Source organism: Piliocolobus tephrosceles, chromosome 8 (assembly GCF_002776525.5).
Source record: "Piliocolobus tephrosceles isolate RC106 chromosome 8, ASM277652v3, whole genome shotgun sequence".
NCBI lineage: Eukaryota > Metazoa > Chordata > Mammalia > Primates > Cercopithecidae > Piliocolobus > Piliocolobus tephrosceles.
In genome coordinates, this window is record NC_045441.1 from 132,424,005 (window position 1) to 132,440,228 (window position 16,224).

Here is a 16,224-nt window from a genome sequence, read left to right on the forward strand (position 1 = left end):
TGAGTTAATTGCTCTATTCACGTCAACTCAGTGTTGTTTGGCATAGTTATCTAACCCTTCTAATTGTTCTTCTTGTTAAATTACTAAGCCATCACAATAGCCAAGTAAAAATGTACAAGATAGAGTTAAGCATTACAAATAACTGTAAAAGCCTTGGATTAATTAAACAAATCCCCCCACTTATTAGATAATTAAGTACTTCATTCTCCATGTATCTGATGATCCATTTTTAGGTGATTTGAACATCTTTTTTCCCCAGGCTTGTCGATAATCTCTTTTGTAGAGCTTCAAAAGGGATAAAATATTTAAATTAATTGTATTAGTGACTACACATAATTTTTATGAATGTTATTATTCTCTATTTAGGTGATGAAGCTGTGAGGATTTTGCCATTCCCAAACCATATTCTTCTAGCTTCAACTGGGCAATAAAAGATGATCTCTTTTACATCACTTTTTTTTCATATCTGCCCATCAAGGATTATGTATTTATAGACTACTCAATTACTGCCTTGTAATAAGATATTTTTATTTCTACCCCTGGTTGTGACATCTATTACAATTGCTGATTGCTTGCTGGGCGCAGTGGCTCACGCCTATAATCCCAGCACTTTTGGGAGGCCGAGACAGATGGATCATCTGAGGTCAGGAGTTCGAGAGCAGCCTGACCAACATGGTGAAACCCTGTCTCTACTAAAAATACAAAATTAGCCAGGTGTTGTGGCGCATGCCTGTAATCCCAGTTAGTCGTGAGGCTGAGGCAGGAGAATTGCTTGAACCCAGGAGGTGGAGGTTGCAGTGAACCAAGATTGTGCCATTGCACTCCAGCCTGGGTGACAAGGGCAACACTCCGTCTCAAGGAAAAAAAAAAAGTTGATTGCCTTTTTTTCTTTTGTGGTGATTATCTTTTTACTAATAGAATGTCTTGCCTAAATACCACAACACTTTCCTCTGTGTATTAGAGTTCTCATTTATAAGTCTGTCCATACTGAACTTTCAAGCTTTTGAATACCCTGCTATTAACTTATTTATGATACCTTTTATAAATCTATGTTTTCCCAGGATATGAGTCACTAAGTTATATTTATATTGCAATAGCTACAGTGAGTTCATGTATTCATTTGTTCAATAAATGTTATTAAGCATTTACTATGTGCCAAGTACATAATATTTCATCATTAACCTTTAGCTAATCTTATGCCTGCAACAGAAAAAAAATTCAAAATATTTGGAAATGTTCTTCTATTTGTTGCTGTTTATTTAATGTACTTTCCAGTGATGTTATGACTAGAGACAGCAGATATTTGAAACACCGGATTTCAACTCTGTAACATATTCCCAGGGTTTCTAGAAACTGCATTTGCAAATGATATTCCCCATTCCACTTTAGGTGGTTTAGTTGGGTCTATAGCGTTCATATTTTGCACACCCACTTTATTAATTTAATCCCTTTAAAATGTCTTTCTTCAAAAGATTTTCCTTTTTCATCATAAAAGAAATTATCAGTGTCTTGTTAGGGATTTGATTTTTAGACTTTCATTATAGAGTTCATCTTCTCTAATTTATAAATCCCAACCTCCTATAATTAGTTGTTGAATACACAAACCCACCTACAGTAACCAAGTACAAATGTTGGTGGATCTCAGAATTGGATGGTAGTCCAATGATTATAACTGTATTTTTCTGAGATTTCTCTAGACTGAGCTATATGGCAACATTGGCATCATATGTACCTTTAAAAGATCAAGATTTTGAAAAGTTCTATAGAAACAAAATACTGTATATTTTTCAACATTTCCCCTAAACCTCATCCCAGCTCCCCAGATTCCTAAGTATGTGTCTGGATTCCACTTCACAAATTCAAGCTTATTGGGAGAAATCTACTTAGATGATATAGAGGACTCAACTGTATGCCACTTTTATTAATTTCTCACTAGATTATATCCTTGATAATGTTACATCATACATGTATCAGGAAAAGAAACTTATACTTCCTGGACTATATTTCAAGCCCAACAGTTTGCAGCCGGCCTATAATATCCTATAATACTTATAAGCATAAAACCATTCACTGCTACAAATCTATGATATTCCCTGGTTATCACCAGTTCCCGGCATTTTCACTGTCATTGGACACAATAACCATACTCTTATTTTTTAGCTAGGTAGGATACATAGCTAAATTAAAATATAAACATGACTGAAACAGTTTTTCCAGTGTCTAATTTGAAATGTAGTCTATGTGGTCTTCTGGCAGCATCTGTACAGGCCGGTAATATTCTCAATTCAGCTGGGTTTTTTTTTTTTTTTTTTGAGATGGAGTCTTGCTCTGTCGCCCAGGCTGGAGGGCAGTGGTGCGATCCCGGCTCACTGCAAGCTCCGCCTCCCGGGTTCACACCATTCTCCTGCTTCAGTCTCCTGAGTAGCTGTGACTACAGGTGCCCGCCACCACGCCCGGCTAATTTTTTGTATTTTTACAAAAAGAGACAGGGTTTCACCATGTTGACCAGTATGGTCTCGATCTCCTGACCTCATGATCCGCCCGCCTTGGCCTCCCAAAGTGCTGGGATTACAGGTGTGAGCCACTGCGCCGGGCCAATTCAGGTGTTTTATAATATTAATGAAGGGAACTTCCATCTTCCTCAATCTCATGACATGGAAAGCGTCATTACATTATACATCAAGAGAAGAGCTTTTACAGTGAGTATGAATACCATTCCAAATCCTCAGTTCGCTTTTAGTAAGTCTAACATTGTTACCTAGTATCACTAAGTTGTCTGCACAGCCTGAGGCTCTGTAGAATTTTTTTTCACTCCTTTCACTTCATTCTCCCGAGGTGAATCCTTCATTTCACTCCTTCTAATGAAGGGTCCAAATAATGGGTTTCCAGTTTTCCAGTTCCCTGGAGTTGAATATTTCAGATCTTGGGAGTTCTGTAGGTCTAGACCTGGAAAAAAAAAAAAAAAAAAAAAAAAAGCTGGATGTAATCCCAGCACTTTGGGAGGTCGAGGCAGGCAGATCACCTGAGGTCAGGAGTTTGAGACCAGCCTGGCCAACATGGCAAAACCCCGTCTCTACTAAAAATACAAAAATTACCTGGGCGTGGTGGCAGGTGCCTGTAATCCCAGCTACTTGGGAGGCTGAGGCAGGAGAATTGCTTGAATGCAGGAGTCAGAGGTGGCAGTGAGCTGACACACCATTGCACTCCAACCTGGGTGAGAGAGTGAGACTCTGTCAAAAAAAAAAAAAAAGAAGAAGAGGAAGGAAAAAGGAAGGAAGGAAGGAAGGAAAGAAGGAAGGAAGGAAGGAAGGAAGGAAGGAAGGAGAGAAAGAAAAGAAGAGAAGAGAAAAGAAAAAAAGAAAAGAAAGAGAAACAAGAAAGTCTTGGGAGTTATTTGTGTTTCACATTACTTCTGGATTTTTTCTTTCACGTGCCAATAGCTAAAAAAGTTTGCTAATCTCATGTGTCAACATCCTTACTACAGGAGTTAATAACTTCAGTGTCCTCTGATCTTAATACTGTTCTTACACATATCTTGGAGGATAATCTAAAGTACATCCTCTGAAATCAGACCTATTGGTCACCTGTTATATGAATTGCTAGAGCTTTCAGATTAACCTGAGCCTACAAAAATCTCTTATGGCTCTTATGTACTTATTTCAAAGAGATGGTACAGGATAGTTCAAGGGGTATCCAACTGTTAAATGTCAGAATCACCTAAGAAGCTTACATTACAAGTGCCTATAGCCCTATCTGCAGACAATCTGATGTGGTAGCTTCCAGTGGGGTCTGGTCATCTGCATTTTAAAACAAGTTCCCTTGGATGAGCATTACTCTTTAGTGTTTTAGCAAATATTAGCTCTGAGAAGCTTTTCCTCCTTTGCATGAATACTATTTGTTCAGCCCATCTTTGTTCTTTCCTTCCTTCCTTTCTACCTACTCACCTAGCTACATCCTTCCTACATTTACTGAGCACTGTGCGCCAGTGCAGAGAGAAGGCAGAAAGGACAAGATGTACTCTCTGTCCTCAGGGGATTCTCAGCCTCTATTCTCTTCATTTTGCCCATTTATTTTTATAGTTCTCAACTGTTTTGAATAGTCATATTCTGACATGAAGGAGTGTGTGTTTTGCCTCATCTCAGAGCTTCTGGGATGAGACTTTCTCTGAGTCTTTGTCACTGCTTCCTGAGGTCAGCCCTGGATGGGGGAAGTTCTTTCTTTCTAAGGTTCTGAAAATTAAGAAATATATTTCTCATTAGCTTACAGTGCAATTGCGCACAGCTCTAAAATTGTGAATACTTTCACCTTGGCAGTTTGTCTGAACTTTAGCTGCCCTCTTATACCTAATAAGTTTGAGATCGTTTTCTGAAATTGGTTTACTTATTTTGGAAGATCTATATAAACTTGTTGCTTTGCTTACATATTACGTCTCATACTTTCATTTCTTTTACAGATATTTAAAAAGTTCAACAACTAGCCTTTTTTCCATTCTATTTCTCAATTCTTTTGTACTCTTTTTTTTTCTTGAGACAGAGTCTCACCATCACCCAGGCTGGAGTACAGTAGCAAGATCTTAGCTCATTGCAAGCCCCGCCTCCCGGGTTCACGCCATTCCCCTGCCTCAGTCTCCCGAGTAGCTGGGACTGCAGGTGCCTGCCACCATGCCCGGCTAATTTTTTTTTTTTTTTTTTTTTTTGTATTTTTAGTAGAGACTGGGTTTCACCGTGTTAGCCAGAATGGTCTCAAGCTCCCGACTTTGTGATCTACCCACCTCGGCCTTCCAAAGTGCTGGGATTACAGGTGTGAGACACCGCGCCCGGCCAATTCCTTTGTACTCTTTGCCTCAAAATGTACATATTGCTTTTTGTAAAATTGTCTCAATTTCTATTGGAGTTCTAGCTTACAAAGTTGGCCTTAGAGATTTTTTTTTCCATTACATTGGCTGCTTTATCAAGCTTTCTCAATTTATCCTTCTAGTATATAGCCAGGACAGATCTAAATTTTGATCCTTGTTTAAGGTGATCTGATGATTAAAGCAAGTGGCTCAGGCAATTAAGTCTTCTCTCCGGGTTCTACTGTGAGTTTCACCATATAGGTGGTTCTATGAATGACCAGATAAGTCACTCAGACTTTAAATGTCTGACACTTAGAACTGGAGCCTGGAGCTCCTCGGCCGGGCGCAGTGACTCACACCTGTAATCCCAGCACTTTGGGAGGCAGAGGCGGGCAGATTGCCTGAGGACAGGAGTTCAAGACCAGCTTGGTCAACATAGCAAAACCCCATTTCTACTAAAAATACAAAAAATTAGCTGGGCGTGGTGGCATGCACCTATAGTCCCAGCTACTTGGGAGGCTAAGGCAGGAAAATAGCTTGGACCTTGGAGGCAGAGGTTGCAGTGAGCCGAGATCATAGTACTGCACTTCAGCTTGGGTGCTGGGTGACAGAGCGAGACCCTGTCTCAAAATAAATAAATAACTAAATAAAAATAATAAAAAATAAAGAAAGAACTAGAGCTCCTTTTCAGAAATATAACCTGAGTAGGAAAAGTTTTCCTCCAGCTTCAAGAGTTTCAGGCTACTTTGCTGAGGCAAACTTTCTGGACTAAAAGGGTACAATGGGCTGGGGCTCTTTTGGGGCAGAGAAAGAGAAGTACTCTGGGGCTCCATTCTTTGTTCTAGACTGCTGAAAGGCAAATACAGGCACTCAAAGTAGGAGGGATTTGGTCTAGTCATCTGGAGGAACGTTCTGATAGTATTCCTGTATTGTCTTTGGTAATCTCTTAGCCTGATAGCTCTATGGTTTTTGTTTCTGGAAGAAGGGTGACAGACAAAGTGGCTTTCAGAAGGATCAGCTATCCCAGGATTTCTGCAGAAAGGAGGATAGTGGGAAGGGAGATGTGTGTGTGCATGTCTACTGGGCAGAGTTGAAAGGGTATTCCAATGCTTCTTTTTACTCCAGTTCTGGATGTCCATCGTGGCCACCACTATGCCCATACCCTGCGGAGGCTTCATGCCTGTGTTTGTGCTAGGTGAGTTCTGATGGGAAGCCTGGGGTCTGACTGAGAGTTGCAATCTAGGATACCGGAAATGTAAGGAAAGGCCCGGGATGCTGGGAGTTTGTATTTGGTCTTAACACCCAGGAGAGATTGGTTCTGAAAACAGAGAGCAAGGAACTTGGATCTTGTAACACCTTTTATCTTTCTTTTATCTTTTTAAGATAACTTCCTTTTATCTTTCCTCTAGGAGCTGCATTTGGAAGGCTGGTAGGAGAGATCATGGCCATGCTGTTTCCTGATGGTATTTTATTTGATGACATCATCTATAAGATCCTACCTGGGGGCTATGCAGTAATTGGTGAGAAACATTCCCACTTCCCTGTAATCAAACATTGAGTACTCCAGACTCCCACACTTAAACTCTCCCATTGGATCTTCATTCTAGGCTACACAATAGTTTTAATTTAGTGCTACATAACTCAACTTATACTCAGATAACATACCTATGACTCTGACTCTCATTATTTCTTATTGAACTTCTGTGAGCCTTAGTTTCCTCATGTGGAAAAGGGTCATAGGGATCAAATGAGATCGTAAGATTCTAGGATTGTGTCTGGATGTTTGATAAGGGTTCTATCTTTCCTTCCTAGGAATCATGGAACCAACAATGCAGGTGATTGGCTCAGGTTGCAGGCGATTGACTCAACCTGAGACGTGTTTATATTGATGGGGAGTTAAGAGCACAGGACTAAGAGCTAAGAAACATGGCTCTAGACTTCTCCTGCCACTTGTTATCAGTGACCATGAAGCAAGATAGCTGCTTCTGAGCCCTAGTTTCTTTATTCTAAAATACTTGTGAGATAGAGCTATGCCTAACACCAATAGAATCCTGGGATTATTGTGCTTCCTCCCTTCCTCACCAAAATTCCATAGCATCTAAGGCCATGCCTTCCCTAGATAGAGAATTGCTAACCAACTTTCTAGCTCACTTGGTACCCTGCTCACCTGACATAGTTTCTTTATAAAAAATCCTCTTTCATCAATGAGGGTCACTGCTCTTGTTCTCCATCTTCATGACTCCCTGGTACACATGCCTCCCTTGTGAACATTTCTTTGTATACACGTCCTGTGATTGTTTATGTTCTGAAGTATGTTGTATGCAATATCCAGTAGTGTCATTCCTCCCTGTATTTCCCTTTTGTGGTGTTTTCTTGCTTGCTCTCTCCCTTTCTCCCTTCCTTCCTTCCTTCCTTCCTTCCTTCCTTCCTTCCTTCCTTCCTTTCCTTCCTTCCTTCCTTCCTTCTTGCCTTCCTACCTTCCTGCCTTCCTTCTTTCCTTCTTTCCTTCTTTTCTCTCTTCTCTTCTCTTCTTTTCTTTCCAGAGTCTTGCTCTGTTGCCCAGGAGTGCAGTGGCACAATCTAGGTTCACTGCAACCTCTGCCTCCTGGGCTCAAGTGATTCCCCTGCCTCAGCCTCCCAAGTAGCTGGGATTACAGGCACATACCACCACGCCTGGCTAATTTTTGTAATTTTAGTAGAGATGGGGTTTGGCCAGGCTGGTCTCAAACTCCTGGCCTCAAGTCATCCACCCGTCTTGGCCTCCCAAAGTGCTAGGATTATAGCCATGAGCCACCACGCTCGGCTGACTTTTTCTTGTTACATTTTCATATGTGCCTTCCTCTACATTTTCCCCATAGGGTATCTCTTCCATATTTAAATAAGAAATATAGTTAATGCACAAGTGACTATTATGGTTAGTGGGAAAACAACCAAAAATTAACAAGATAGATTCTATCTTCAGGGAGCTTATAGAATTATAAAGTTTCAGATCTACAAGGGCCTTAGAAATCATCTAAATGACCCCTTTCACTTCATAGTTGAGAGCATGGGCTTCCAGAGGAATTAAGCTCTACTCATTCCATTGAGAAATAGTAACAGCAGGATCTGACACAAGTCTCATTACTCCAAGTCCACAGCACGATTCTTGGGTTTTCACTGTATTTACTCATTAATTGTTGGCATTAATACCTAAAGCCCAACGTAAAAAAAAATGTCATAACTGAGTTGTAAAATGCTCAGTGAAGAGACCTGATACAGTGGCTCACGCCTGTAATCTCAGCACTTTGGGAGGCTGAGGCAGACGGATAACTTGAGGCCAGGAATTCGAGAGCAGTCTGGCCAACGTGGCAAATCCTGTTTCTACTAAAAATACAACAATTAGACGTGTGTGGTGGTGCATGCCTGTAGTCCTGGCTACTTGGAAGACCAAGGCAGGAGAATCATTTGAACCTGGGAGGTGGAGGTTTCCATGAGCCAAGATTGCACCACTGCACTCCAGCCTGGGTGACAGAGTGAGACTCTGTCTCAAATAATAATAATAATTAAAAATAAATAAAATAAAATGCTCAGTGAATAATCATCCAAACTTTTAAAAGCAAGGAATGGATAGGACATCACTATCTTCATATTATAAATGAAAATTTTGGTGCACACAAAGATTTTGTAACTTGGTGAAGGTTATAAAATGAGATCAAAATGATGATTTTCTAAGAGTTCAATATTCTAGTCCCTACTCTTGACAAATCATTATGAGTGTTGGCACTGACCAGGATCTTGTCTCTCATTCCGTGTTATTCCCATCCCATCCCCATATGTCCTCCATGCTAAGAACGGTAGTCCTAACCTACAGGTGTATTCCTGTGTCATTCTAGGAGCAGCAGCGCTGACTGGTGCCGTGTCCCACACAGTCTCCACAGCTGTGATTTGCTTCGAATTAACGGGTCAGATTGCTCACATCCTGCCCATGATGGTGGCTGTTATCTTGGCCAACATGGTGGCTCAGAGCCTGCAGCCCTCCCTCTATGACAGCATCATCCAGGTCAAGAAGCTACCCTACTTGCCTGACCTTGGCTGGAACCAGCTCAGGTCAGGGGCACTAGATGGAATTAGTTCAGATCTGATGGGGAGAGTGGGAGGTTCTGAGGCTGAGATTGAGCTTAGGGCTAATGTTTGGAAACACTGTTTTAAATTTTTATTATATTCTCATGCATTTAATAGATATTGTGAGTGACTGAAAGTATGGCAAATCTTACGGGAGGAATGGAAGGGATAGGTATACGGTGGGGCTAACCCACCATGCTTTCTCCCTCCATAGCAAATATACCATCTTTGTTGAGGACATCATGGTACGTGATGTGAAGTTTGTTTCAGCTTCTTTCACATATGGGGAGTTGCGAACCCTGCTCCAGACCACCACAGTCAAGACTTTACCACTGGTTGACTCAAAAGGTCAGTGGGAAGGAAGGAAGCAGACTCCAGAGCTAGTGACCTGAATAAGTGTCACATAGAGGTAGAGGAGGCCCCGTGGTGGGGGCTTTGTCTTTAGGGGCCATCCAATATGCTATGTACAAGGAAAGAAAAATTAAGCCATACACAAGCACAAAAAGACAGTTAAAAATCCAATTAAAAGGGCTGGGCGTGGTGGCTCATGCCTGTAATCCCAGCACTTTGGGAGGCCGAGGTGGGCGGATCACCTGAGGTCAGGAGTTCGAGACCAACCTGACCAAAGACAGGAGAAACGCTGTCTCTACTAAAAATACAAAATTAGCTGGGCATGGTGGCGCATGTCTGTAATTAGAGCCCGGGAGACGGAGGTTGCAATGAGCCAAGATCACGTCATTGTACTGCAACCTGGGCAACAAGAACAAAACTCTGTTAAAAAAAAAAAAAAAATCCCACTAAATACAGTCAATTCTCATAATTCATGGTAGTTACATTCAATTAAGTTTTAAGTTCAAATACTATACTGAACAATTGCTCCTAGGAAAAATACAGGCCTCGGTTCCTGTGAGTCTCTGGTCACATTTCCATCAACCAATCAATACATAACCTTGTTGTATGTGTGTTTCTGGTAAAGACACCTTATTTCATAGATATTGTTGATTAATTAATATTGAATTTGTGGCCAATGGCACTATAACCCTTGCCTGAATTAACCTTACTTAACACACATATTTTCTCAATAAGGCTCATCACAGCCTTCTTGCACTAGGAACAGTAGACAGCACTTTATATTTGGTGGCCATTTTTAGCAGCAAAATCACCAACACAAAGCACAAAAATGCAAAAAGGATGGCATTAAATAGACTACAAAATGAGCACCTGTTTACAATGTGAAAACTGAAACAAGAAGGTAGAGCACTGCTTTGTTCAACTTCAGCTGCGAACAGGGGCATCGGGCAACTAAAAATCTTTGTTGCTCTATGCATGTCTACGAATTACACTGAAAGCACCTCTATTATTGGTTTTGTGTTACAAATATATTTTAGTGACTAGCTAAATTCACAAATAGGGAATCCATGAATAATGACAATTAATGTAAATCCCATAGCTTCTTACATAGTTCCATTTGATGCTTAAGTAAGTCATGCTTGTTCTTTAATGCCCAACTTATGGAAGAGTTGGAACAGTTTTATTTCCTTCCTTCCTTCCCTCCCTCCCTCCCTCCCTTCCTTCCTTCCCTCCCTCCCTCCCTTCCTTCCTTTTTCTTCCTTTCTTTCTTTCCTTCTTTCTTTCTCTGTCTCTCTTTCTTTCTTTTTTTGACAGAGCCTTGCTCTGTTGCCCAGGCAGGACTGCAATGGCAACATCTCAGCTCACTGCAGCCTCCATCTCCTGGGTTCTAAGCGATTTCCCTGCCTCAGTCTCCCAAGTAGCTGGGATTACAGGAACGCACCACCATGCCCTGCTAATTTTGTATTTTTAGTAGAGACGGGATTTCACCATGTTGACCAGGCTGGTCTCGAACTCCTGACCCCAGGTGATCCACCCGCCTCAGCCTCCCAAAGTGCTGGGATTACAGGCGTGAGCCACTGCGCCTAGCGTGAACTGTTTCATATGGAGGAGTGAATGGTTTTTAGTAAACAATAATTTCACATTTCTCTGCCTTCACCATCCTTTGACACCTCATCCTGCTTTGTAGGATTTCTTATTGTCGTTTATATATCTATATCTTGTCTTCTCACTAGGTGGGCATTCCTTGAGAATAGAGTCTATGAATTCTATATACCCAGAGTGCCTTGTTATAGGTGTCTACTAGATATTAAATGAATTCTTTCCTAGTGTTTGAATTAGTGTAACTAAGAAAAATTATGTGGGGCCATTTAGAGCCATTAAGATTGTTAGTTCTGATTTCTGATAATCAGAATATCCAAATTTCTCAAATTAGATTAATTCAAATATTTTCCCAAATCTCAGATACCTTCCACGTTCTACAGCAGAGGCTCTTTATTAGAGCAGGGGCACAGCCAAGAAGTGAGGGGCAAGGTTTTCATAATAATGACTGAGACCTAACAGTAGAATTCATCTCCATAATACTGCTGCAATGTCATGGCCTTAAAACTTAATAAAAATGTTAATTATAGTAGCAGAATTTCCATAATCATATAAAAGAACCTTCTCAGGAAAAGTCGGCATTTTGTTTTTATCCTAGCAGGGTTTTTTTTTTTTTTTTTTTTTTGACAAAATCTTGCTCTTGTTGTCCAGGCTGGAGTGCAGTGGTGCAATCTCAGCTCACTGCAACCTCTGCCTCCTGGGTTCAAGCGATTCTCCTGCCTCAGTCTCCCGAGTAGCTGGGATTACAGGCGCCTGCCACCACGTCCAGCTAATTTTTGTATTTTCAGTAGAGATGGGGTTTCACCATGTTGGCCAAAGCTGGTCTCGAACTCCTGACCTCAGGCGACCCGCCCACCTCGGCCTTCCAAAGTGCTGGGATTACAGGCGTGAGCCACCGCGCCCGGCCCAGGTTTTTTAAGTGATGAAATGTCAGATACAAAAGGGAGAGTTCCCTTGTTTCCCTTCTTCCAGGGAGAGATATAATGTTTGTATTGCTTATAGAGTTCCTTCAAAGCGTGATTCAGGTCTCAGCTTATTTAAGTGGCTTCTCATGTTTCTTTTTATTTGGACAGCATTGGTTAGCCTACTTAATTATCAGCTCACCTATCTGAAATCTATATAAGGCCTCATCAAAATAAGTACAAATTAGCCCAATTAGTGCTCTACCAATTGGAATTGGCCCCGTACCTGCGAAATGGATGAAATAAAAGGGATTGAGTGAGGTTAATCTTGCAGGATTCTTAAAATGAGTTTGTAGGAAGCTGAGAAAGATGTGGGGACGGGGGGTGGGGAGGCGCTTCTCCTGTTCATTCTCAGGGGTGCGGAGCGCGGTGGTGCGGGAGGGCTTCGAGGGGTTGCTCAGGCAGGGCGTGGATTTCCCTCAGATTCAATGATCCTGCTGGGCTCGGTGGAGCGGTCGGAACTGCAGGCCCTCCTGCAGCGCCACCTGTGTCCGGAGCGCAGGCTGCGCGCGGCCCAGGAGATGGCGCGGAAGTTGTCGGAGCTGCCTTACGACGGGAAGGCGCGGCTGGCTGGGGAGGGGCTCCCCGGCGCGCCTCCAGGCCGGCCCGAGTCCTTCGCCTTTGTGGATGAGGATGAAGACGAAGACCTCTCTGTGAAGAGCGAGGTGACCGCGCCAGGAAGGGCCAGGGAGTGGGATAGATCAGGGGCAAAAGGAAAAGCGTCGTCTGGGCTGGGCTGGGCTTGGGACAGGGGTAGTTTCCCTGAAAGTAGTGGGAAGAGGGAGGGGAGAGGCTGGTAACTGAGAAAGCCAGAAATTCTGGGTCAGGTACCAAAGAGATCAGTGCCTCTGGGTCCAGGGACTAAAAAAGATAAGGTTGCAGATGATGGTCTCCTCGACAATTCAAAGGGATATAGGAATTTCTGAACTGGGGGGAAGAATAGAGTTCGCTTTCCCAGAACATCCACCGACTGGTAAAGGCAGTGAAGGCCCACCCAGGCAGTCTCTGCTTCCAGGCTGAGACTTCTTGCTCTTCCTTACAGCTTCCTCCTTCCCTTCCTCTCCACCCCTCTACTACTGCCCCTCTGTCCCCAGAAGAGCCCAATGGGCCTCTGCCTGGCCACAAACAGCAGCCGGAAGCACCAGAGCCTGAAGGTAAAGCTCTTCCCTTATGCACCCCAACTCATGCCTTGTGGGTTATCTCTGGTCACTTGGACCTGACCTTGACCTGCATGCAACTCCTATGTGGTGTGGGGTCGGGGGTGAGGCTGGGGGATTGAAGGAGGAAAGGGTTCTTATTCATCAATTCTCCTTGTTACTGTCCCAGGGAGTGGGAGCAGAGGGTGATTTAGGACAGTGGAAGAGAGGGTGAGGTACCTGGGAAGTGCAGCTCTTTGGAGGCAAGTGTCAGGCACTGAGTGGGGCTCCTGGCCGTTTCCTGTTGCTTTGTGTCCATTTCCATCCACTCACCTTTCCTCTCAGGTCAAAGACCCTCTATCTTCCAGTCCCTGCTTCACTGCCTGCTGGGCAGAGCTCGCCCCCCAAAGAAGAAAGCAACCCAGGTAAGGAGATGTGTTTGGGATGCAGGGGAAAGGGAGCCTCCCCTTGAAGAGTGAGAAACCCAAGGTTCTTAAATCAGGAAGGCAGAGACCCCACCAAGGAGGAGGAGTTTAATCGTATGGAAGGGATGATTAACGGAAAGGAGGCATCGGTGGTCCTGGCCAGGGAGGGATGGCTATTGTTTCATTGGGAACCATATGAACCATGGGAAGAAAAGGGAAAGAACTTGCACCTGTGTTTTTCTTCTCTAGGATTCCACAGATTTAGTGGATAACATGCCACCTGAAGAGGTGAGTAAGGGAACCCAAAACCTGGGGTAGATTGTTCTGTCAAATGACGATATTGCTAATTTGTTTCTACCTTCTTTATTGTGTTGTCATGAAATAGAATGTGATCTAGATGGGAAGTATTTTGACAGGATGGAAATAAAGATGATTATGGAGAGATTAATGAGTGTGTGATGGGACATGGAGGTGTTCTCGGAGGGATGTTATTTCAGGAGAAAAACTTTGAGCCTCCATGAGTAAATGGGGCCATGGTGCTAAGATGAGCCCCAGATCTTTTAGAGGTTATGGACTTTCTGGATCAGGCAAAGCTTTAATAGAGGTAAAATGTCACCAGGAGGCTGGCACTAAAACAGCAACATGGAAGAAGAACATCAAAACTAAAATGGGAGGCTGGGCGTGGTGGCTCACGCCTGTAATCCCAGCACTTTGGGAGGCCGAGGCAGGCAGATGACTTGAGGTCAGGAGTTTGAGACCAACCTGGCCAACATGGTGAAACCGCATTTCTACTAAAAATACAAAAATTAGCCGGGCATGATGGCACACGCCTGTAATCCCAGGTACTTGGGAGGCTGAGGCACGAAAATCACTTGAACCTGGGAGGCGGAGGTTGCAGTGAGGTGAGATCGCACCACTGCACTCCAACCTGAGTGACAGAACCAGACTCCACTTCAAAAAAAAAAACAAACAAACAAAAAAAAAAAAGAAAAGAAAAGAAAAGAAAAGAGAAGAGAAGAAAAGAAAAAGGAAAAAAAAAAAAAATGAGGAGATCTGCCCCTGGTGGAGGTTACTGTGCTGGATTGATCAGGGCCCTGAGACAGTGAACAACTGGAAAATGCTAGGCATTGCTACTGGGAAGAATTGAAAAAGGAAGAAAATAATGACCATGGTGCCTCATGGGACAAACAAATGCCTACTTTCCTAAAAGAGGTGGTTATCCAGTCTTCAAGAGAGAAAAGTCAAGCAGTCTGAATGCACTTGGCTGTGAGGAGGGAACAGAATGTGGAATAGTGATTGGAAGCAGGCAGCTGAACGGTCCAGATCAGAACATACCGAGGGGTTGTGGAGGAACAACAACAAAAAATCCATTGGCAACTATTCCATATGGTAAAAGAATGCACAGTTTGCTGCAAATGCTGAAAACGTAAAGCTTGTAAAGTATGAAGCTGACAAAAAAACACAGCGGATACGATTTTTAAATAAACATCTTATTGGATATCCGGAATATATATGAGCTGACAATGAAAAGCATTACAGGGTTGGAGGAGGGTGTTGTGAGTGACAAGAGAGAAGGAAAACCTTCCCCACCCCTCAAAACACACACACTTCTGACAAATGACTTGTGAAAAACTCAAATAGATGATCACAGAGGGAAAGGAACAACTATTCCTTCTGCCCACAAGCAGAAATCAGAAAGGCCATAATTGCAATTAAGGAGTACTTTGTTAGGTTGCTCAAACCAATAATAATAAGCTTTTCTTTTTTTCTTTTTCTTTTTTATTTAATGCTCCAAAGATTGAAAACCAGCTAGTTTATCACTGTGGCTATCAAATGACCACTGGAAATAAAGTGCAGCCAGGGATTAAAAATAAGACAGACCATCATTTCTAGCTTATGTCTTTCCCAGGGAGGACTTCAAGGAGCTACCAACTCCCATGTGACCCACTGAGACATTTTAGAGGGATAAGATCCAATAGGAGTTGAAATTCAGGATATTTTGAACACAATTTTCAGACCAGATGATACCCTTGACAATATCAAGATGTTGATACTGACCAAAAAACGGTATGGGGGCAGTATGGGAATATTGAAAGATTCAATTATATGTTGCCAGAAGTCCCTACTAGGATTTGTTTAATTCTGCATACTCTGGAGTACACACAGAGCTCTGTTTCTAACTGGTACTGAGCTTATTCAAGTAGTGGAACACATCAGCCTCAACAGCAACGTCCTGCATCCCTTGGGCAAAAGCTGGAGATGTACCTGGAATACAAACAGCAGTCAAGGTTAGAAGCCCAGCTCCACCAATTACTGACTGTGTAATCCTGGGCAAATGACTTCAACACTGTGCCTCTGTTTCCTCATCTATAAAGTGAAGATAATGATAGAGTTATTGGAGAAGATTAAATGAGCTAAGACGGGTACGGCAATTAGAATAATGCTTGGCAAAGAGGATGTACATGATAATCATTCACTGAAAATGTTGCCGCGTTACTGTTAAGGAAAGGCAAAAATGGAACGTAAGGCCACAGATAATCATAGAAAAGACCAAGAGGACGGGATGGACCAAACCATTTGGCAAGGTCTAGCCCCCATCCTATACCTAAATCTTCTCTACAACACACCTGCTAAGTGGTCATCCATCCTATGCTGTGTAACTCTGTGTAATCCATTAGTCAGGAAGATGAGAATATAGAGGAGGCATGATTATAATCCAGAAATATCAGGACAGGACAGGTGGAGTGAGCGTCACTATGGGCTACACACTAGATCCTAAATCTATATAATGCCCTTTGGTGATGTTCTCTGAAGTC

At 42.7% G+C, this 16,224-nt stretch overlaps 1 protein-coding gene across 1 annotated transcript in view; it reads left to right on the forward strand.

Annotated features, from left to right (window-relative positions):
• The window catches only part of CLCN1 (chloride voltage-gated channel 1), a 36,580-nt gene that overhangs the window by 17,700 nt on the left and 2,656 nt on the right, over positions 1-16,224 (forward strand). The window contains exons 13-20 of the mRNA XM_023184950.2: positions 5,960-6,029; positions 6,244-6,354; positions 8,707-8,920; positions 9,150-9,283; positions 12,271-12,512; positions 12,890-13,001; positions 13,329-13,408; positions 13,658-13,696. Of these exons, the coding sequence (XP_023040718.1) occupies positions 5,960-6,029; positions 6,244-6,354; positions 8,707-8,920; positions 9,150-9,283; positions 12,271-12,512; positions 12,890-13,001; positions 13,329-13,408; positions 13,658-13,696 (1,002 nt within the window). The remainder of the gene's footprint in view (positions 1-5,959; positions 6,030-6,243; positions 6,355-8,706; positions 8,921-9,149; positions 9,284-12,270; positions 12,513-12,889; positions 13,002-13,328; positions 13,409-13,657; positions 13,697-16,224) is intronic.